Genomic DNA, 22,649 nt, shown 5'->3' on the forward strand with positions numbered 1-22,649 from the left:
AAACTCAGATTGAACAAACTCAGAGGCCATACACAAACAAACAGGCAGACACCAGAGATACACCCAGACATTATCTGTTCTGATTTCAGCAGATGTGCTGAGCACTGGGAGTTGATGTCTCCTAGCCTATCCCTGTACAAAAAATATAACAGCCTGGATTCCTGACCACTATTGGGTGACAATGACCATCTCCACTGTCCTCAGCGCTGCAAGAGTTGGCAAAAGAGTGCTAATGAAGACTAACTTCATCTTATTCACCACAGTCTACCAGGAGCTGCATGGACAGAAGGGGATGCTGAAGAATCAGTCACTATATGGAATAACACATGCACTATTATTCTTGCACCCTGCAGTATCCAGGAGGCCAGCAAGATACCACTACCACTAGATATTGCTAAAATAAAGAACAAAGCAGTTTCCAGTCCACCTGCCCACTAAAGAAAAGAGCACATTTCTCTGCTGTGCTGTGAGCACATAAGCAGACAGAATATGGCTTGGAGGGGACAAGTCCTAGACAACCCCTCAGTCCAGTTACCTTAGCCAGGTCAAGCTGGCGGACTTTACTGCTGACGTTCTCGGCCAGGTTACAGGTGAAGGTGATCATACCCGCCAACTGCTGGGCATCTCCCTCGATGAGCTGCAAATTAGGGCTAGAAACACAAACAAATTGAACATGAGATGTAAATATTAAGTAGCAGGATGGTCTGCAACAGCAGGATAGTTCTTGCTCCAAACCCAACTATTCCTCTCAGCAACAGTATCTCTCATTTCATGCCCCTCCTACATGAGCAAAGCATCAAAATCAAACTGACTGCTTTGGAAGAGACTGCACAAACAGACTAACAACCCTCTGGCTACCAGACAGGGTGTGAACAAGCCAATGAAGCTTTATGATACTCTGCACTTCTGAAGTGGAAGATGAAGTCTGTAAATTTGTGCTCCAAGCTTCTACCAGACATGAAGCCACTGAGGATGACTTTCCAGACTGCCTGCACAAACTTACCATGAAGAGCAGTAATGCTGGTCCGCACCTGTAAGGAGGGGAGCGGCCGCGGGCCTCTCGGGCCTGGCCTGTGGGGGGCGGCCGGGCCGCGCGTTGGTCCGTGCTCCGCTCCCGCAGCGCTGCGCCCCGCGGGGCCTGGGGAGCGCGCCCGCCGTGCGGGGAGGTGCTGGGCTGCGGGCCCTGGCAGGGCTTCGGCAAGGCTCAGGGCGGCTGAGGGCCGGTTACCCTGCCCTGCGGCCTGCAGCACCCGGCGGAACGACTGCGGCGGCCTGGGCGCAGCTGGGCGTCCTTCCCGCGTTAGCCCCGGGGAAAGGAGCCGACTCGGGCGCTCGGACCCGGCAGTTGCGGGTAGTTTGGCTCGTGTTAAATGAAGCGGCGAGAGCAGTCATGTGTAACGGCCTCGGGTGCCGCTAGAGGGGTTCGGTAACTGCTGTGTCTGAACAGCTTGAACCCTAAGAGAAGTTGTGAGCTGCAAGTCCTGGTCAGTCATGCGGCAGTAAGGGCTCGGCTGGCGCTTGGCAGCCGGAGTATCTCTGGGGAAGCCTTTTGCCTCAGTGAACACCAAATAAGCTGCGTGGCAGTCAAGTGATACGTGCAGACAAACGAGAGGGCAGAAATTCTTTTCCCGTGCTGTATGGAAGGCAGGTTCTGGTTTTGCGGAGTGTATAATTTTGTTGTACTTGTTGCAGACTTGGTGGAACTGTGATAAGGTGAAGCGAACCCTTTGCCAACATGTTTCTCTACAACCTGACGTTGCAGCGTGCCACCGGCATTAGCTATGCTATCCATGGCAATTTCTCAGGTAATTTTCCTCTTCCTTCACGCATCTTGGCTTAAGCTTTTTTGGGTAGTAGAGGAAACAACGTTTGTTTTTTATTTATCTTGGTTGTTGAAACTAGTGTGCTTCAGTACAGCTTTTTTGGTTTTGATGTTATATTGTCATTTGCTCTTGAGCATGTTACTGGAACTATTGAAAGATCAAGAGAAGTTTGTCTCGATTATCCACAGGTTTAATTTAGGATTTTGTCAGTTTTCCTGGTCTGTTAAAAGATGCTCAAACAACCGTGGTACCTAATGTGATGAATTAGTTGCTTTGAATTTTTCCGTAATAACCATATTTTTTTGGCATTTAGTAGTCCTGAAGCTTTATCTCCTTTTAATAGTGCTTTTTGAAGTTGTGTGTTCTGCTGTGGTGTTGATAACTCTTAATGTTTTGGGTTCTTTAGGAACCAAACAACAAGAAATTGTTGTTTCCCGGGGAAAGATCCTGGAGTTGCTCCGCCCCGATCCCAACACAGGGAAGGTTCACACCCTGCTGACGGTGGAAGTGTTTGGGGTCATTCGCTCCCTCATGGCCTTTAGGCTGACAGGTGGGACCAAAGACTATATCGTCGTGGGCAGCGATTCGGGACGCATTGTTATTCTGGAGTACCAGCCCTCAAAGAATGTGTTTGAGAAGATTCATCAGGAAACCTTTGGCAAGAGTGGATGTCGCAGAATCGTTCCTGGCCAGTACTTGGCTGTAGACCCAAAGGGCCGTGCCGTCATGATCAGTAAGACAGTCGTGTTTTCTCATTTGTTTTTTCTCATGTCTTACGGATATTATTTTGGCACGAATTTATGCCAGGTATAATTGGGAATGTTTCTCAGGGAGTTTGTTAGGCTGTGAGACATGTCAGGGGAGAATGCAGGCACTCAAAATAGTTCCTTGATGCTGATGGAATTGCACAAACTAATTCTAATGCTGGGCCAAAACAATGTGGAAAGACGCCAGCTTGCTTAGCAGTGCGCAGAGCCCTGAAGTGTGATGTCTGGGAGAGAAGTTGGGATTGCAGGTGTCGGTGCCACAGCGTAGTCAGTCAGCTCCCATAGCTGAAGTGATGTTATGAATTTACATCTCTTCTCTGAGATACATCGTGGAGACAGCTAGATGTGTTGCTGATTAGGCTTTGGGGGTAGAAAGACACTTAGGTGATTTTTTTTTTTAATCAGGTTTACCATGAGGTGTCTTAGTTACTTGTACATGAGCTCTCCCAGTTTGCTGAAGTCAGCTTTGTCTGGTGCTGCTTTCCTGCAACTCGAGAGCAGTGACTTGCAATGATAGGTAGTTTAATAGTGCCTCTTCACATCAGGAGTAACAATAAATATTATTGTTTCCTTTCTAACAAGTTGTCCTTATGAGTGAGAAGGTGGCACAGTCATGGTTGTGCCATTCACATCACAGGGTGATACATGTTTGTTGTTGTGGGTGCTGTGCATCAGGCAAGAATACTTTTTTTTTTTTAGTTAAAATATTTCTGAGGAAAGGTCTTCTTGCTAAATGGCTTTAAATGGTGGAGCATCTAGCTGCTTTTTTCACTTTGTCCCTTCAGTCTATCATCTCTTGTGTGGTGGAATGAGTGGGTAGATCAGTGTGTAGCCATTGTAGATTGAACATTGGGCTAGATGCACGTAGCCCAAAGGGTCAGTCTTCAGCTTTAAAGACCTGGAGTTGTCATTTGTGCTTGCGGCCTGAAACATTAAAAATGAGAATTCAAAGCTAATTGGTGGCACAGAGATAAAGAACAATGGTGAACTTTGGCAGCAGAAGTAATACTGATGCTTTCTTGCAGAGTTTTATATTGATGTTGGAATACAGGCAATGTGCTTCAGGTGCTGTTGTCCTTTCCTTGCAGGTGCTATTGAAAAGCAGAAGCTGGTGTATATCTTAAACAGAGATGCTGCTGCTCGACTCACCATTTCCTCCCCACTGGAAGCCCACAAGGCCAATACCTTGGTCTACCACGTGGTGGGAGTTGATGTGGGATTTGAAAACCCAATGTTTGCTTGTCTGGAAATGGATTATGAGGTGAGATGAACTTACTTTATCTCTCTTTGCTGTCTTTTGAGCTTTGTTGTTCTTCTTAATGTCTGTGGACGCCAGGAACGTTGGCTGCTCTTGCTGTCTGAGGCCGTTTTCATTTGCTGCAAGCTTACTTGCTTTTCGTCTTGCCTCTGGTTGGAATAGGCAAGTCTCTTCTGTCTTGGTGATTTTTCTTAAATTCTTGCTGCTTAACTGCAAATGTGCCTATTTTCCTCATTTGAACCTTTTTTTTGCATCTTCCTGCAAATCCTTTGGACTTTATTCTAATGTTATTCAAAAATGTTTCCCCATGTGTCAGCTTTGTTTTTCTTGAAAGACACCTTTGTGTGTTCTGTTTTAGGAGGCGGACAATGATCCAACAGGAGAAGCAGCGGCCAACACACAACAGACGCTGACTTTTTATGAACTGGACTTGGGTTTGAACCATGTTGTTAGGAAATACAGTGAGCCCTTGGAAGAGCATGGCAACTTTCTCATAACAGGTACTGGCCGCTGATTTTCCCGTGAATCTACTTTTTTCCCATTCCCCAGGGAAACAGAATCAATACACTTTACATCTTAGGAGTTGTTTCAGTACTACTCAGAGACATTAATATAAATTAATTGACCTTGCAGTCAGTTAATGAGTGATGCTTCATACATGGAAATACGCAAGGATTCATAGATACAGCTGTGGTTTGAAAGTGCTTCTCATCTCTCTTTTTAGATGTATTCTAAATACTCCCTGGATTCTGAAGCTAAGAGATATTCACTGAAATTAGCTGGTAGCAGATGTGAAAGCATGTATTTTGGGGTAATGCATAAGTGCTGTTGAACTCTAGCGTGGGTTTCCATCAACTAATATTAATTTGAAAGGCAGTAGATGAATCCATGGACTAAAAGTTGACTCACAGGAATTGGATGCAAAGCTAACCTAACACCTTCGACCTGGGAGACTGCTGAACCACTGCAGATTCCTCCTGGAGCACAAGGGGACCTAAGCTAGGAGAGCATCCTTGTATGCTGGCCCTGTTGTACCCTCTGTAGGCAGCTGTCAAACACCAAATACTGGACTGGATCTGACCACTGCTGCTTTATAATGATCTCTTTTGTTACGCTGTGATCTCACTAGAAGCATTGTAAAAAACACTCTAAAAATGAAAGAAAGATATGTCAGAAAACCATCTGGTGGATATTTTTGACAGCAAGCAAACATACCGGTAACCCAAAGGGTGTGTTTAACTGACAAGTTGCTAATACGGTATTTTGGGCATGTCATGGCTTTCTAGACAGGATAAGCCAGGAAGGATAAAACGGCAATTTGTCTGAAACTGCGTCCTTCCTTTTTCTCCTTCCTGGGCCCCTAGTTCCATCTGCCCTGTTCTGATGCTGACACAGACAGCTGTCTTTCGTCTTCACCTTCAGTAAGAGCAGATTTGTATACGTAGGGTGACAGATAACACTGGAAACTATCTTGCTCTAAAGAAAACCAGGAGATGTTCTGTAGGCAGTAAGTCAGATCTGCGGTAAGGGCTTTTTAAAATTTATTTCTTTTTTGTGTTTTTAAGTTCCTGGTGGTTCTGATGGACCTAGCGGAGTGCTGATCTGTTCTGAAAACTATATTACTTATAAAAACTTTGGTGACCAGCCTGATATCAGATGCCCAATTCCCAGGAGACGGGTGAGAATTTTGGGATTCCTACCCTTTTTTAAGATTTATCGTTGTCAGTGCTAAATGAATGCTTGGTATTTGCCTTTCAAGGTTAAAGGCATCAGGGAGGTTTTAAAGTAAGAAAAAAAAAAAAAAAGGAGTTAAAAGTGTGTTGGCCTATTGTCTGTCTTACTGGCTGCATGTTAACCTGTGAGGGGAGACGGAGGTAGGCATAGCCTGAAGTGATGAGCTTTGTTCATGTCTCTTCTCTGAGATTTATGCTGGAGATACTTAAAAGACTCTGATCAGGCACCACGGTGGTGACGCGGTTGGTGTGAGATAAGATTGATTACTTGAGATGGTGTATCGTGGTTGCCATTGCGTACACAGGTGAATTCAACAGCTGCTCCTTTGCATCTAAGGCTGCTTTCTCCTCCTTTGGTATGGGAAGTCATTGTGTGCTGTGACAGTGCTTTGAACTCGTACGGAGGTTCAGGTGTTCAAAACCAGCTGTGTGTGGATTGCAGCCCTTTCCTCTGTGTTTGCCTTTGATAAGCGAGGGATTTGTCTCCGGAGGAGGGTAAAAGAGATAGGAGGGGTGATGCTTAGGCACAGTGTCTTAGAAATGTATTTCCTTCTGAGGCAGAGATGTACCCAGGGTGACTACGGGTGTAACGGAGGGAACATGCTTTGTGTTAAAAGCCTCCTCACATGCTGTCAGCTCTTAAGGTGCCTGTGAAATGGAAATACTTCAGTGAGTGGAATCACATCTGTGCTTGCTGGATAATTCTGCCAGTGACTTTCTCTTCCTTTCTCAACAGAATGACTTGGATGACCCAGAGAGAGGTATGATTTTTGTCTGCTCTGCTACACATAAGACCAAGTCTATGTTCTTCTTCCTGGCTCAGACGGAGCAGGGAGACATCTTCAAAATTACCTTGGAGACTGATGAAGACATGGTAAGCATCACGTGAAGAACAACAAAGCATCCATTGAGAAGAGTCCTTAATCAATTTATTTGGATTCTCTAAAGTGATAAATATTTAATATTGTGGTTTTAATTGTGTAATGGCATGCATTCTCTGTGATTTGTAATACAGTTATACCCACAGCTGTAAGTGCTGTTCACTCAATAGACACAGTGCAAGGTTTGCAAAATTCTTTGAGAATTGTGCTGCAGGGTCACTCAGGCATATTTTAGGTGTTGTGCAGGCAGTCCTTTCTTCTAAAGCTGTATTGTAAAGTGTGGTCCATGAACCTGCTGGAGGGCATTCCAGAAACTAATTCTGGGGAACTTAATTTCTCTTGATCACAGTAGGTGCTCTCTGTTTCATCTCTTGATTGCAGCATATAAATATTCAATTAATCTTCTTGCAGATTGAGGTAGATAGCTTGGTACAGCTGGTCTGTGAGTTGAAATAACAGGCTTGAAGTGGCTTGCTGATGTTGACCTAGTATTATGCAGTAAAGAGGTCTCTAGTGAATCAGTTGGGTTTTTTGAGTAAATGTTGAATATTGGTTCCTCCTTCATCTAAACGTGTCATTTGGTACAAGGGATGATTGTGTAGCATCTTTTAAGTGGCGTAAGATTATTCTCGGATGTTTGGCCATGAGCTGCTGTGACCATATCAAATGTAGAAATTTGCTCATGACAGTTATTTTTCACATGTTGGGGAATGCCTGGTGCTCAGTGAAGCAAGCTTCTTCCTTCTTTTGGACAGCTTGCTATTTTCACAGCTGTTTTTTTCTAAACTGACCCAGTGTTACGAAAGCCTGAAAGTCTTAGAATAAAACAGGCAGCCTGACTTCTGTGTTCCAACTAATCTGCTGGATTTTGTGATTTATAACCTGCTGCCCCGAACTACTGATGTGGTTAAGCTTGGCCCACTCTCTTGCTTCCTTTCTTTGGAGAGGACAGCTAGGCAGTTGTTTTTTTATTAAATCACACGTATGCAGCTCTAGTACTTTGCTAGCACAGTCACATCTTTTCTCTGCTTTCAGGTAACAGAGATTCGACTGAAGTACTTTGACACTGTTCCTGTCGCTGCTGCCATGTGCGTGCTGAAGACAGGGTTTCTCTTTGTGGCATCTGAATTTGGAAACCAGTGAGTAAACAATTCTATGTCAGCATTTTTTCCCTGAAACAGACTGTTTCTGTTCAAGAGTGCAAACTGACCCTTGAACTTACTGAACATACTCAGACAGAACCTCTGTTTTAATGGGTAAATTAAGGCTTTGTTCACATGGCTTGAGAAGAACAATTGGTTTAGACTTTGACTGAATGGGGGAATTTTCTTGTTTGAACACAGATTAGATATTATAGTGCAGAGAACAAAAGATTACATGCTGCTGCAGTAGGTTTTGGAAGAATTGAGTACTTGCAGTTCATACAGGGTACATCGTATATCCAGATGAATTATCTTTTAGTTTGCTTGATAGTTTGCATTGCACTTTGTGTGTTATGGCCCACTCAGAAGTAGATAGGGTTTGTTATCAGTAACTGTGGTCCTTTCATTAATAGATGTATACTTGAGGGCTTTCTCAATTGATGTTTGAGGTTCTAGAATATTCTAAAGACTCAGAGAAGCCTTTGCACACCTTTGAACATGGCTTAACAGTGTTAAAGTGGGGAATTCAGAGGAATGGAAATTTATACTCTTCTCTGACTGCATTTGCTGTCAGCCACCTGAGGGAGCTCCAGCCAGTTTACTGGAGTGAATCAGAATTGGGTTGTATAAACCAGTCTTTTGAGGAAGCCATATTCATTTGAGCTTTATTAAAACCAGAAAGTAAATCAGTCTGTCTTCTGGTTTTATTGTTTTTTTCCTCTGAAGTTTAATTTGATTGTTGTGATATTTAGACTCATAAAATGGAATAGGGAATGTGTTTAAAAACAGTGAGGTGCGAGTATTCCAATAAAATAGATAACACTGGAGTTGCAGTCTTAGCTGTTGGCCTTGCTGTTTGGCCTCAGCTGTCGTTTGGTGCTTTGGCTCTGACACAAGAATATCTGAAAGGCTCCAGGGTAAACAGAGAAAACACTGAAATTCTGGGACACCTTGCTAGTGACAGCTAAAAATGAGAAGACTGGGAGAAGGAGCTAGTGGTGGGGGATTTTTTTTTGTTTGTTTGTTTGTTTGGTTTTTTTTGCAGGCCTCTGATTTCCTTTAAACATGTCAACAAGACAACAATCCCTAAGGCTAAATTTGAATAGCTGTATAATGTAGGGAAGGATTTATCTCCTCCCTGCTGCCTACTGAATATTTTGCTAAGGCTTTTGTTAGAGAAGGCTACATGAGCTTTCCACTGAACATGCTGTTCCTCTTGCTTTCTGTCTCAAGCTACCTGTACCAGATAGCTCATCTAGGTGACGATGATGAGGAGCCAGAGTTCTCTTCTGCCATGCCTCTTGAGGAAGGAGATACGTTCTTTTTTCAGCCACGACCTCTAAAGAACCTGGTTCTGGTGGATGAGTTGGACAGTTTGTCTCCTATTCTGTGTTGTCAGGTGTGTTGCTATCAGCAAGCTCCTGTTTACCACATAAGTCTTTCTCATTTTCAGAGGAATTGATCATAGATGCATGACTTTGATTTATTTTTTTTTTTCTGACTATTTGTGTCTAAGTGGAGTGACCAAAGCTACATTATCCTAGGTTTCCAGAAATACTGCTGTATACTAAATGCCGATAGAAAAGCAAGTCTGCTAAATTCTTAGACAGCTGCCTAAGACTGGTACCTGGCCTGGCAGCCTTTGATTCCTATGGTGATAAATATATATCGACACAGGGTGTCAACCAGCAGTCCTGTGCTGCTCCTCTGTTGACCATCAGACTTGTTCTCTGGTCTGAAGAGAGTTTGGTTAAAACTTGACATTATTTCACGGCAGCAGATGGTACACCCTATGGCATCTTAACTATTTCCAGTATTTGAAAAAAACAAATATTCTTAAAGCAGTACTGTGTTATATGTAGCTTAGTTTTATTTTCTCTTCCTGCGGATGTAGCTTGACGCTATTTCTCCACACAGATAGCAGATTTGGCCAATGAAGACACACCCCAGTTGTATGTGGCTTGTGGTCGGGGGCCCCGGTCATCTCTGAGGGTGCTAAGACATGGACTTGAGGTAGGACTTCCAGCACTTTGGAAGAACAGCTTGAGAGGCAAGTGGGAGAAAATCCTTGAAATAAGGGTGCCAAAATGAAGGGATTCTCCTTCTGCTGTAGTCTGGAGAGCAACTTTCTCTAGGCTTGCTTCTTGGAAATAGAAGGGGTTTACTGTTTACTCTTACAGTCTCAGAGACTTTTTGTTCCATTGACTCAAACCACCAGCATTTTGTCTCTTCTAATACTTCAGCATATTAAGCTGGAATATTCCCAGTGTCTCTGCCAGCAGCTGCTGCTGATCTCTTTGCTGGGGACGGGTGACCTTGTTTTAAACCTGATCATCCAGAGCAATAATGTTGCTGTATCACTGCTGAATGTATTCTGCCCCATAGCACATCTGGCACGGGGAGAGCATCAGAATTGGGAATTAGCAATTTTCCTGCCTGGTTGTGGGAAAGCTTAAAAACCGCTGGTGGTGTGGTGACGTACTGTAGTAAGTCTAAACATATGTTTGCAAAAGAATCTTGTTCCTGTTTACTCTTAGGTGTCTGAAATGGCCGTCTCAGAGCTGCCTGGTAACCCCAATGCTGTATGGACTGTGAGGAGACATGTTGAAGGTATGCAGTTTTTTCCTAAAGCACAGGGAGGTGATGTGTTTTTGGTGTGTTTTGTTTTGGTTGTTTTTTTTCTGTCCAAGGAGGTAGGAAAGGTGCTGCCTGATGGTTGTGTTTTGGGTTTTGAATCGGCAACCACTGGTTTGTACTGAGAAGCCACCCTCTGGTGCCCTAGAATTGTCATGTTTCCCTTTGACAAAGAAACACTTGCCTGCAGCTGCATGCATCACCCAGTATGCTGCATCAGCTGTATGTTTGCAGGCTGAAGCTGCTGAACTTCTCATCCTTTGCCATTTCCCATAAGTTCTTGCTCTGACATCAGCAGGCAATGATTATGCTTTTTGTTGGAGTGTACTCACTATTCTTTATATGCGTGTTGACAACCACAGTAATCAGCTCTTTGTGAGAGACTGGGATACAAATTATGGAACAAAGACTATAAATCGGCAACAGTGTCTGTATTTTATTACTTCCCTCTATGCATATCTGCAAAGAAAACAGTCTGTTTGGGCTAGGACACACTCCCTGTTCAGCAGTGTATAGAATGCTGCTGATTCCAGGAAGGTCAAGATAGAAATACACAGAATATAATGGATTGTAGGTTTGGTTTTGAGGTGGGGTTTTTTTTCCTGATCTGAAATAATGAGTTTGCCTTACTAAAGTACAAGAGGAAATGTAATCCCATGCCCTGCCTGTCTCTTGAGGGTGAGAATAGCAACACCTGAAAAGCCTGAAATGAATCTGTTCTGGGTACTGACAGTCATGGTGATCATTTTCAACGCATTGCTTTGGATAAATCTCGCAAAGACTTGCCACAGGTTTATGCACTGGATATAGAAATGCCAGATTGTTGTAGTGCAGGCCTTAGCAGTGGTGACATGGTATCTTGTTTTTAAGCAGCCAGAGTAGTGTGCGTTCCAGGGAGCCAGTAACCCTGTGGGAATTTCAGACATTGCTGTGGGATTTACCTTGCTGTCTAAGACCTGCCATCAATCCTGTGCTCATGTTGAGACTCACATACTGCTTAAGCAGCATGGAAGTTGCTTTGAGCACAAAGTGCCTTCATGTTCACCAGAAATGAAAGGGTCAGAATGAAAATATTTTCACAGTTCATGTGAAAAATATGTGCTTTCCTTAAAAGAAGCATTCCATTTTGTTAGAGATGAATCTTTGCTCCTGCCTTCTGGAAAAGGAGTGGGTAACATTTGTTCCCTCTGAGAGGTGGAGGCTTCTGGCCATCACCTACAGTTTTAAAACCTTTTCTCTTGGGGTTCCACAGGATGACTGACTTTTCAGGAGGGGGAGGACCATTGCTAACCTACCTGAAACATACCAATCTTGCTGCTGCTTTTTTTCCTCCTTCCAAATTCTCCAGGTTCCAGCATGAAGATCTCCATGATTTCAGAAAGGCTGGAATCTGCAGCTGTTGTGAACCATGCTACTTTTTGAATAGTTTAAAGTTATGTGAAAACAATCCCCAAGTTACAACTCTCTGAATTCAGGAACGGTTTTAGTGGGTTTTAATCAGACTGCAGAACCTTTTCAAACATGTATCTAATCTAGAAACTGCCCAGGTGCTGGTTTTTGAGTGTTCAATTTGTAGTGCCAGGCTGCCTGGCTCTGCGTTGACACCACAGCGTGTGTGTGCTGCAAGGCCACTGTAAGACATGGACAGGTTTGCAGCCTTCACAGCAAATACTAACCTTGGCTGGTACGTGGTGATACACACTACCAATACCAAGCCTTTTTTTTTCTTCCACAGGTGGCTGGTGGTGGAGGTGCTGATCACCACAGGTGTGTACCTACTGCTAGGGGCTGCTGTACTGCCCCACAGGTTAACCACAGAGAATACCAATATCATGGGGCTACATTTATGTTAAGCTTTTCAGTAAAGGAGTTCTAGAAGCTGTTGTGTAGTTGGAAATTGTTGCCTTTGTCATTCAGTAGCTGAGAAGTAGAAAGCAACTTCATTTCCATCTTACAGTCTTTGGGGAACAAAATAATCAACTGTGTCTGCAGAACACTTGGCTCTTGCTAAAAATCAGAGGTGCACATTTCGGGGGTGTTTTCAGCTCCTTTCTAGGCTGAGGGTTGGCTCCCAGCTGCTTTGTGCAGACCTCCAAGAGAAAATGATCAAGTGTACTTGAATCACCTGTCGGTATTGCTGGCATGGGGATCCCCTGTGGTTATGGGCTGTGTCTGCCCATCAGACAGAAGTGGATGGGACTGGGACCAAACCCTCTCTTGCAGTTGAGTGTTGAGGCCTGTGGAGCTAGAGGGCTGTGTGCTTTGCGAGGCTGGACATGAGCTCAGAGCTAGCTAACAGTCTGCATTCCCTACCTGGCACTCTTGCAAGGAGCGCGATGTGCAGTGAGTCACAGCTGTGGAGTCTCCATGCAGTAGTAAACAGAAGCCCAGGAAAATGTGCTGTCATCCCATCAGTATATTTTAAGTGAGAATAATCCTGAACTTTGTCACCACTCATCTGTTCACTGAATTCCTCCAAGCTAGTGGTTACTCCATTTGTATCAGTGCAAATTCAGAGGCTGCAGAGCATGAAAAAACTGTATCAGGAGTGGGCTGGCACATAGGAATGGAATTCTCATGGACTAACTCAGACTGAATCCATGATAAATAACAAAAAGGACAGTAGTATAGAGTTCATGGACTGAAATGTGCTGTTTTCATAACTGGTTATGACGTGTGCGTGAAGCTGCAGAAAACTTGGAATGAATGCATAGGAGAATGAGTCCAGCTGTGGTTCTTCAGAGTTGTTAAAATGTCTGTGCTACTTGCTGAAAGGAGCTAACGAGTCATTAGAACGGTAATAAGCATCTCTGAAGTCTTGTGTCTGCATACAAAATAATGTCTATCTGTTCAAAACTCTGGACAGCCTGATGTTATTCTTGGGATTGTGCAAAGCTAAATTGATATCTTTTCATATTAAAATCTATAGATCTTTTCTTTTTCTAACTGAGAATACTTTTCAGTGTGCCCCAGGGATTTAGTCCACTTAATTTCAACTAGGCTGCTATATTTTCTAAACCAAAATTGTATTGTTTGAATCTAAATGAATGCGTCTTATTCACTGACTTAATTCTGGTAAATCAAACCCTTTATTTCAAAAGCTCCAGCAGAGAGGCATTAAGCAACACTACTGGACTTCAAGCAAAAATGAACTTGTCACTATTATTGACACAGACTTAAAGGCGCACTCTAATATAACTGTAAACCAGTGAAAAGAAAGAGCTAAAAAGGTATTAAGAGGTAGGAATGAGTTTTTGTTTAGGGTAGGACTAAGGGAATCTGTTTTGCTTTCAAATGGGACTTCTTTGTCCTGCTCCAAATCACACGGTTAAGCCTCCAGCTGGGACATGGTGGTTTATCATGAGAATGACAGCCCCCAGGGAGGAAGGCAGCAGCTCTCAAGGAGTTTGGAAAGCAACGACCGTCTTTGAAATGGAATTTTTAGAACATCCTGTCTACAGGATATTTATGAATTAAATGCTTAGCCTGTGAACTGCTAGAATCTGTTTAAAGTGGTCGAGGAATTCTTGTAGACTCTGGTGTTGAAAAATTGATGCAGGTTTGTAGAAACTGCTATTTAGTGTAGAAAATAACAAGTGTTTAATGGCGTATGTCTTAGGGAACTCTTACCATCTGCTGTTAACATTTGAGAATTTCTCCTGTTACACCAAGTGTTTAAATAGTTGCCGTTACTATCACTTTCTGCATGCAGGTTCAGTTCTTGTTTTCTCATTTCCCCACGTGGGCCTGCTCCTGTTTGTGGGGTTCGGGAGCATGTTGGAGGTTATGGGCTGTGACCACTTAATAGAGTAGTAATGGAGCTTATGCCACAGGCCGCTGTTGAAATTGCTTTAATTATACAGAGCTCTTCAGTTTGGTCAGGACTGTGGTCTGTATACCAGATGTTGGAGAGAAGAATGATGGCTTTTTTTCACTTGCATATTTTCAGCTGTATGTAAGAACTTTCTGTTATAAACGTGACACAGCAGGTTTGGCAACACCTCCTTCTAAACAGGGTGGATAAGAAAAGGATCGGTTCCTTAAACATTTGTTTCAGTTAACCCAGTGCAGCTTCTTTAAGCTGCTTTGTAGTGTTTGCTGGCATCCTGCATTTGTCCCTGTTGGAATTCTCTATTTTCTTTACTTAGTCATTATCCACTTCTGCATGTCTCCTACATTTGCAAATTTTGGAGAAGCTGCTTGAGGGCAAAAACTGGGACAGCTCTGTTACACCCTCACCTCTGCTAATTGTCTTGTGCTGTGGTGCATAAGTCTGAGCTTTGGGTTGAGTTGGGTTAAAATGGAGATTTTTTTTCTTTTTAAGAAATAGCACTTGCATGACAACAGCAGCAGAAGTGGAGTTGCTTCTCTGAGGCAATCTTACTTCTCCACAGAGGCTCCTGGCTCCATTTCCCAACAGACTTCATTGTTTTTGTTGCTTTTGTTATTCTGTATTAATGAGATTCTCCTCTTCCCTGCTTTAATGCCTATCACTTTCTGCAGAATAAAACTGGACAGCAGTAAACCAGGGCATTCACTTTACCCAGTTCTACTACCCTTGTTTCCCACAAAGTTTTCCTATTTTTGGATGAGCTCTTAAGACTGTTTTGGTTAGCATAGCCCTTCCATATCCAGGCTACTGGACTCTTCCAAACTGTCCCTTTGGGAGAAGCCAGTACTGGAGATAATAGTTGCAACAGTGTCACTTATTCCAGTAGAAGTAAAGGTCAGTGTTTGCACTATCGTAAAAACATGATTGTTTCTCATCCCAGGAGACTGTACGGGTGGCTGTGTGAAAGTAAACTAGTTGAGCTTCTGGATGAGGGTAGAGCAGGTTAACCCTGAGCTCCTCTGCTGCAGTGCACCCTAATTGTTCTCTGCAGCCTTTTGTGATGGGGATACTAGATAGAGATGTGGTCCTGCAGCCTCCTGTTGGCAGCATTCATGGTGCAGTTTCTGCAGATGGGTTCCATGTGTTCAGATTATTGAAGTAGCGCATTTCATTTGACTTAAATCTGAATTTACTCCTTGTGTGAGGTGGGGCAAGTGTCTTAAAGGCTTCTAGACCTTGTGCTGTCTTTGAAAATAGCAGGCAGAAGTCTTGCTTGCCAGAATCCAGAGTATCGTGAATTAACTCTGTATCTGGATGATCATTTGATCCCTGGCTCTGTCTTGCATTGTTCAGAGTCTAGCAGTGGCTGGCTTTTGGACAGTGTGTCCTAGAATGAACTTGTACAATACTGCCAGCAGATGTAATTATCACAGAAATTTTGCTGAAGAGTAACTGTTAGACATCTGTCAGGATGCTGGTTTTGTTGGGAAGCCTTGCATTTATTTAATCAGCACCTTTTTTTCCCTGTCTCCCTTGACCAGATGAATTTGATGCCTATATCATTGTGTCCTTCGTAAATGCCACGCTGGTGCTGTCTATTGGAGAGACTGTAGAAGAAGTGACTGACTCTGGATTCCTGGGAACTACACCCACCTTGTCCTGCTCTCTTCTTGGTGATGATGCATTGGTACAGGTAATGGAAAGCTGCTTCTTGCATGTCTGCTTTTGTCTGCCACACTCTTGCTTGCTGCACAGTTGTGGTTTCTGCAGTAGTACAACATATGCCACATCTAAAGGTGTGGATTGGCAGAGAATACTTATTCAGCCTTTCTCTTTCTATATACTGCTGAGTGAAACTGGACCAGCTAAAGATGGTCCTAATCTTCGGCATGTGCTTAGTAGTTCCCTGCTGTAATTCAAAGATACTTCCAGCTGGCGAGTGGCTTTGTGCTAGTTGAGCCTGTCGCATAGCTCATGGATCACCGCTGCCAGGAGCGGTGCTTGCCTTTGGCTTTTTCTGTGTCAGAATCACCAGTGAGATGGGAGTTGTGAACGGATGGTAAATACAGAATTGATGTGACCTTTTTTTCCTTCAGGTTTATCCAGATGGGATCCGGCACATCCGAGCAGATAAGAGAGTAAATGAATGGAAGACACCAGGGAAGAAAACCATTGTAAAATGTGCTGTGAACCAGAGACAAGTAGTGATAGCACTGACTGGAGGAGAACTGGTTTACTTTGAGATGGACCCGGTACATGTGCTAATGTTTTCAATGAGTTTGGAAGAGCAAGGCAAAGGATGGGGCATGTCAGAGATTGAATCTTGATGAGACCTGCAGAAAAGGATTCTGTAGCGAAGCATCCTTCTAGAAGGGACAGATTAAAGCCTTGCATATCTGGACTGTGTCTGTCTGAGATGATTTAATGGCTAATCAAAGTCTCTGAAGTTCCAAGGCTGGAAATTGTGTACTTATCCTATTACTATTCTGGTTCTTCCAATTATAGCTGAAATAAGGCTGTAAAGAAACAGTTTAAAAAAAAAATACAATACCATGACAAATATTTAAAGCCCTATCTTTAAAAAACAAAAGGGGGCAGGGGGAGAAGGTGTGGAGAGACAGTTTGGTGCTGGTTTGCCCCACTGGCTAGATTAACAAGTCTCTTTGTGTTTTTCTTTCTCAGTCAGGACAGCTGAATGAGTACACAGAGAGAAAAGAGATGTCGGCTGATGTCGTTTGCATGAGCCTGGCCAATGTTCCCCCCGGGGAGCAGCGCTCACGGTTCCTTGCTGTTGGGCTGGTAGACAACACCGTCAGAATTATTTCCCTTGACCCTTCGGTGAGTAGCTGTGCTGTTTCTGCCTCTTCCTTTGCCTTGAAATATTCAGAAGGGTACTCCAGAAGTGGGCTGTGTCCATCCAAGCTATCTCTCTGTATCTAAGTGGGTGACCAGGAATGAATAGCTTGCATGACTTTTCTCTGGTTGGGAGGAAGCATGGCCCTTAAGTCTAGCCTGTAACAGATTCCCTTGGTTTTTTTCTAGTCTCACTCACATGCTTGGAGGTGGGTGCAGCTGACGAGATCTGAAAGCATTTTCTTTTTTTGTTTTCGTTTTTTCCCCCTCCCTGTCTCACTGTTTATACCTGTACTAAAAGCAGACTAATTCTGCAAGTAGGTCAGCAGCAATCCAACATTATCATTTCTCTACCTGCAACAGATGGGTGTTCAGAGGATGACTGAAGTAACATAAACTTTACTCAGGTCTCTCTATGCTAAATAGCTGCAAACTGTGCTAGAACAGTTTGAAAGGATCCAGTTTATCTTCTCCAAACCCCAGGGTTGCAACCACTCCCGCTTGCCAAAATCCACAGAGCCAGCGTCTGTTGTGACTTCTTTCTTTTTTCTGTGCTGAATACTTCTTTATGGAGATATAAAAGGACATCTTTAAGCCCCTTAGATGGAGCTTGAATCCCCTTTTGCCATGCCAAGGCTTACTGACTGGTGTGGTACCTCTTTCCTGTCTCCCACAGGATTGCTTACAGCCACTGAGTATGCAGGCCCTTCCTGCACAGCCCGAGTCGCTGTGCATCGTGGAGATGGGTGGCACAGAGAAGCAGGATGAGCTTGGGGAGAGGGGTTCCATTGGCTTTCTGTACCTGAACATTGGACTGCAGGTGAGAGGTGCCCACCTGATTCTGACAGTCATTTCTTGGTGAGCATTCAGTTGAAAGATGGATTGCTGTAATGGCCTTGTCATCATGCAGTACAGCACAAAGCCTGACTGTTCCCTCTTTGTTACAACACGCTCAACAACTGTGACTGGGGAATTCACTGTGTTACTTAGTGGAGGCACAAGTTTCCCCATGCGTTCCTAGACCTAAGACTAGTCAAAAGTCAGCATACTGTCCCAGACTTCATGTAGGACAAATTGTGCTTTTCCCCTTCCAGAAAGAGGGCATGTTCTAAAAAAAATTCTGGGTGAAGTGTTGGGCAGTTCTTTAAAAACTGCCTGCAGGGCAGAGTATCAAAGTAGTAACTGCCCACAACCACAGGCTCTGCTCTAATAACTCTGTTGTTACACAGTTTTTTTTCTTGCATCCAGTACCGACTCTGATCTTTGACCAAAAATGTTGTTTTGACAATTGAACATGTGGTAAAAATAATCAGAGCAGTCTAGGTTTTTTCACATGCCTCAAGTTTGATGTCAGAATGCAAGCTCTTTTTAAGCAATGTGAGTTTTGGATAAATGCTTTGTACCAAGAGAGATTAGGATCTGAAATCAGCCCTCAGGTTTTTCATGGCATATGTGATGCACTAAACCTCTTGTCTGTTTTTTGGCTTTTTATGGTTTGTTTGGGGAGGGTATTTGGTTTATTTATTTGTTCTATAGTAATTCCTTTCTGCCTCGCAGGAGTGTGCAGGAGCTATGCTTTTTAATATTAAAAGAACCAGTTTAGATACAGTGTGGTTGTAGAAGGGAGTTGTACCAGAAGCTAGGAAAACAAGCACCTAATTCCTCAGAAATTGCCTCTCTGTTTTGAATAATGGCTTAGATCAATATTACAAATAAGAAATAGCTAGCTAACTTTCTGGTTTGCTAATGTCAAGAATGGTGTGCTGCTGCGAACTGTCCTGGATCCTGTTACTGGCGATCTTTCCGATACCAGGACCAGATACCTTGGTTCACGGCCTGTGAAACTCTTCCGCGTCCGAATGCAAGGCCAAGAGGCGGTAAGTGAGGCGAGCTCTCAGAGGGGTGCAGGTCCGGTCCCCAGATGCAGCATCATGGTTTTCCTTATTGGTGGGCAGGGTGGGGAAGCATCCTGGCAGCACAGCAGGACCCTCTGGGTAAGGGTGGGAAGTAGAATGATTTCATTATGGAGCTGCCTGGCTTGCAGCTTGCTCTTTCACTAGCAGCTTGTTGGTATTCCCCTTCTTAGGAAGTAATGTGTAGTGCTGCCCTGCCCTCTTTGAACTAGGACTCATCTGACCCATAGGCTAGATTTGCAGCATGTCTGGAAAGCTCTGAGCAGATTCTGGGGCTTAGAGACACAGAAATAACTCGTTTTGTCTGCCTTAGTGCAGAGACAGGAAGAGACGCGTTCAGAAATCTTACCCTTTAACTGCTTGATGCAGTTGATGGTCGTCTCCTGTGCATGTTGAGAATGGCTCAGCCAGGGGCTGGACAGCTGCTGTGCATGGTTCAAGGAAAATATTTGCAGGATTTGGCATAGAGGGAAGAACGTGTTTCATCAGAAGTGCCATTTCCAGCCCTTCTGATGTGGCACTGGGGAGATCAGCCACCCCCTCCTTGACTCATTTTTGGATGACACCTCCAGAATTGAGAAATATTGCCAGTCAGTGTGGGGGGCTGGATCTGGGGATCTGAGCTCTGCTTTAATGTTACGGTACACTGAGTGAATCTCTTCAGCTTGCTCCTGCCAGTCTGCCAGCTGTAACTCAGATGAGGTGCTTTGCAGCTCTAGCAGAGAATGCTTATGGTATAGCTGAATACTGTTCTACTTTGAGACCATTCTTGGTTCCTTGTCTCACAGTATGGGGAGAAAAAACATGCAGCTTGTGACCAGTCAGTGATGGCCTGCGCTTCAATATAATTCCAGCTGTTGTTGTTCAGGCAGAAAGTAAGGTTGCACTGAAATTGTGATTTAGTCGAATGCATAAAGCTCTGAAGAGTTTAGAAGTCCATCTGCTTCCTTTGTTTCTCTTGGTTGATTGAAAACAGGCGACTGATATTCTTTTTTAAAGGAAATTTCAGTTAGACTCTGAATCAGAGTGCTACAGTATTTGGATTGTGACAAAGCAGTAAATATTTTTAAAAGACCTGTTCCTATTTGAACAGGCTATTGTTTTTTTTTAAAAACAGAAATTAAAGTGTTTGTTGATCTTGGCTTTTACAGATAAAACAGTTTTTATTACGCCTCAGTTTGAGTATCTATTGTCTTGATAGTACTTTAAATTTCCTTTTTGCGCCGTACGCAATTTCCAGATAAAACTGTCCCTTGAAAGCAAGCAGTATCTCTAAAGGTATTCTTTGAGCTGGGTGGAGTCAGTTGTTCTAGTGGGTCAGAGGCCAGCACTTTACCTTCATTCATACCGCAAGGAGTGAGCTTGCCTCCCTCTCCAGACCTGATGCATTTGCTGTGTTGTCCGTTTCCCAGGTGCTGGCCATGTCAAGCCGTTCCTGGCTCAGTTATTCCTATCAGTCCCGCTTCCACCTGACTCCCCTGTCTTACGAGACGCTGGAGTTTGCATCTGGTTTTGCTTCTGAGCAGTGCCCAGAGGGCATTGTAGCCATCTCCACAAACACACTGAGGTAAGAACTGGTGGGGAACATAGATACTTCTGGGTTGAGATGCTTCGCAGACGTAGGGTTGGTGAATTCTCACTAGACATTCAAAAGAAAAGAGGTAGAGTGACTTAAGAATTGTGGTCTTTTTTGAGGTTATTTAATTATGGATAATTACCTGATATAAACTATTGGCTGGGTTTCAGAAAACAATCAGAATACAAGTATAGTTATGCTGGCAAAAAGAAGTAGGGTGTGCTTCTCTGATTTGTGTCTTCTAGCTTTTTTAAGTAACAAATGTAATTCAAGTTATCCTTAAATTCTGTGATCCTTAGAGAGGGAAGCTTTTAATAAATGTGAACCTAATGTGTATTAGGATCTTGCGGTTTGAGATCTGAATTGGCTGCTTCTCAGAAAATAAGCCATGTGATCTAAGAAATCAGAGGCATGACAGGGGTGTATTTGTTGCCTTTTTAAAGTTCAGCTCAGATATTAAAAAGATAAACGAAAATGCAGCACAAATTCAGGAGCTCTGCTGTATGTACTTGAACAGGCGCTTTTTTCATATCTGTCCTCATTGAAATATTACAGCATTCATTGCTTTTAAAGGAGTCATTCTTTCTGGAGAGACTTGTGGTTTTTAAGTTCCCAAATGCCAGAAGAACTGGCATTTCAGCTGGCAAGTCACAGGAAGGAAGAGTTGGCATTGCATTTTTCAGAGTTTTAACTAAAGCGCCTCTGAGGAGCATTTGATTACGTGTCAAAGTCTGTGACATATTTACATTCAGATGATGTGTTCCCCAAACGTGCAACTTCCCTTCTTCCATGTGCTCTTTGTTCTTCTTAGCATAGTCTTACTTCTGCACCACTCAGAATGCACCCTGGGGCAGTGAGAGCCCTCGAGTCAAGGGCCCTGTGCTGCAGAGCACACCTGTCCTGCAGTCGAGGCTCCCATTTATGATGCTGGTTTTGCTCTGCTCTTGAGCTGGTTGCTGTCTGGCCCAAGAAAGGTGCTGCTTGCCTCCAGCACTAGCCGGTTTCACAGACGTAAAGCTCAACTCCCGTTTTGTTCTCTTGGACAGTTGCTTTCAGACCTTGTTCAACACATGTCACATCTTTGTCCCCCAGGATTTTGGCACTGGAGAAGCTGGGAGCAGTCTTCAACCAAGTTGCCTTCCCATTGCAGTACACACCCCGAAAATTTGTAATTCACCCTGAGAGCAACAACCTGATCATCATTGAGACAGACCACAATGCTTACACTGAGGCCACCAAGGCACAGAGGAAGCAGCAAATGGCTGAGGTAATTGGGGTGGAGGACAGGTATATGCATCTGTTCCCCAGAGAGGACTTCTGCAGCTGGAAATCCTCCCTGCTCACTCATTCCCAGCTGCTGTTGTCTACAAGGTTTGGGACCCTATGTGAGTGCAGGGGCTGAAGGGAGTGAAAATCTTCCTCAAAACAAATTTCAGCAGAATATGCTACTTCCCAATGATCCTTTCTTTGCATGTTGTTATGGGAGGCTTCAAGAATCACAAATTGGAGGACAATCGTGCTTGTGTAACACCATTCTCTGGGTTTCCTGTGACTGTTTGAGGATGTTTGGATTTAAGTGGGTTATTTTCTTTGCAGTGTTGTTTCTAGAATTGTTGATTTGGAGAAATAGCTCCTCAGACAGCTGCCCCTTGGATTAGGGAAGTGCTTACACTGCTGTGCTCTGAGCTGCAGAGGCTCCCTTGGAAATAAGCCCAGGGTGGGTGGAAGCTTTGGGATTTGGTAGCTTCTGTGTCTTCACAGGCAGTACCTTTGCCTGGAATACCTGGGCTTTGGAGAAAGAGGGGAGCTGTATTCTATGCAGAGCATCAGCTTGTCTGGAAAGGAAAATCCGCTGAGCTGTTCTTCCCTCCGGTCCTTTAATGTGCCATAGGAAATGGTGGAGGCTGCAGGTGAAGATGAGAGGGAGTTGGCTGCAGAGATGGCTGCAGCCTTTCTGAATGAGAACCTTCCTGAGTCCATCTTCGGTGCTCCCAAGGCCGGGAACGGCCAGTGGGCCTCTGTTATCAGGGTGATGAACCCCATCCAGGGAAATACGCTAGATCTGGTCCAGCTGGAGCAGAACGAAGCTGCATTCAGGTAAGAAGCAATGCCAGATGCAGCAAGAGTTTGTATTTGTGATGAGTCTTAATGTGTACTGAATTGAAATCTAGATGCAACACATTATCAAGAGACTGGCTTGAAATTCCAGAAGTGATCGCCACATGCTTTTGTCTTGC

At 43.9% G+C, this 22,649-nt stretch overlaps 2 protein-coding genes and 1 non-coding gene across 3 annotated transcripts in view; 2 read left to right on the forward strand and 1 right to left on the reverse strand.

Moving 5' to 3' along the window:
* The window catches only part of COG4 (component of oligomeric golgi complex 4), a 16,648-nt gene extending 15,654 nt beyond the window's left edge, over window positions 1–994 (reverse strand). Inside the window, exon 1 of the mRNA XM_026856653.1 lies at window positions 536–994. Within this exon, the coding sequence (XP_026712454.1) occupies window positions 536–604 (69 nt within the window). The 5' untranslated portion in view covers window positions 605–994. The remainder of the gene's footprint in view (window positions 1–535) is intronic.
* Window positions 995–1,646: 652 nt separating this feature from the next.
* Window positions 1,647–22,649, forward strand: part of SF3B3 (splicing factor 3b subunit 3) — a 29,045-nt gene continuing 8,042 nt past the window's right edge. The window contains exons 1-18 of the mRNA XM_026856610.1: window positions 1,647–1,805; window positions 2,230–2,556; window positions 3,679–3,851; window positions 4,207–4,348; window positions 5,414–5,526; window positions 6,318–6,455; window positions 7,498–7,601; window positions 8,838–9,003; window positions 9,522–9,617; window positions 10,142–10,214; window positions 15,612–15,763; window positions 16,167–16,322; window positions 16,753–16,908; window positions 17,600–17,743; window positions 18,678–18,800; window positions 20,249–20,403; window positions 21,505–21,679; window positions 22,304–22,509. Of these exons, the coding sequence (XP_026712411.1) occupies window positions 1,736–1,805; window positions 2,230–2,556; window positions 3,679–3,851; window positions 4,207–4,348; window positions 5,414–5,526; window positions 6,318–6,455; window positions 7,498–7,601; window positions 8,838–9,003; window positions 9,522–9,617; window positions 10,142–10,214; window positions 15,612–15,763; window positions 16,167–16,322; window positions 16,753–16,908; window positions 17,600–17,743; window positions 18,678–18,800; window positions 20,249–20,403; window positions 21,505–21,679; window positions 22,304–22,509 (2,669 nt within the window). The 5' untranslated portion in view covers window positions 1,647–1,735. The remainder of the gene's footprint in view (window positions 1,806–2,229; window positions 2,557–3,678; window positions 3,852–4,206; window positions 4,349–5,413; window positions 5,527–6,317; window positions 6,456–7,497; window positions 7,602–8,837; window positions 9,004–9,521; window positions 9,618–10,141; window positions 10,215–15,611; window positions 15,764–16,166; window positions 16,323–16,752; window positions 16,909–17,599; window positions 17,744–18,677; window positions 18,801–20,248; window positions 20,404–21,504; window positions 21,680–22,303; window positions 22,510–22,649) is intronic.
* LOC113484582 lies at window positions 5,730–5,809 on the forward strand. The gene has a single exon (XR_003399247.1). It is a non-coding gene; the product is annotated as a small nucleolar RNA SNORD111 (small nucleolar RNA).

Source organism: Athene cunicularia, assembly GCF_003259725.1.
Source record: "Athene cunicularia isolate RWA chromosome 11 unlocalized genomic scaffold, athCun1 chr11_part1, whole genome shotgun sequence".
In the NCBI taxonomy this organism is placed as follows: domain Eukaryota; kingdom Metazoa; phylum Chordata; class Aves; order Strigiformes; family Strigidae; genus Athene; species Athene cunicularia.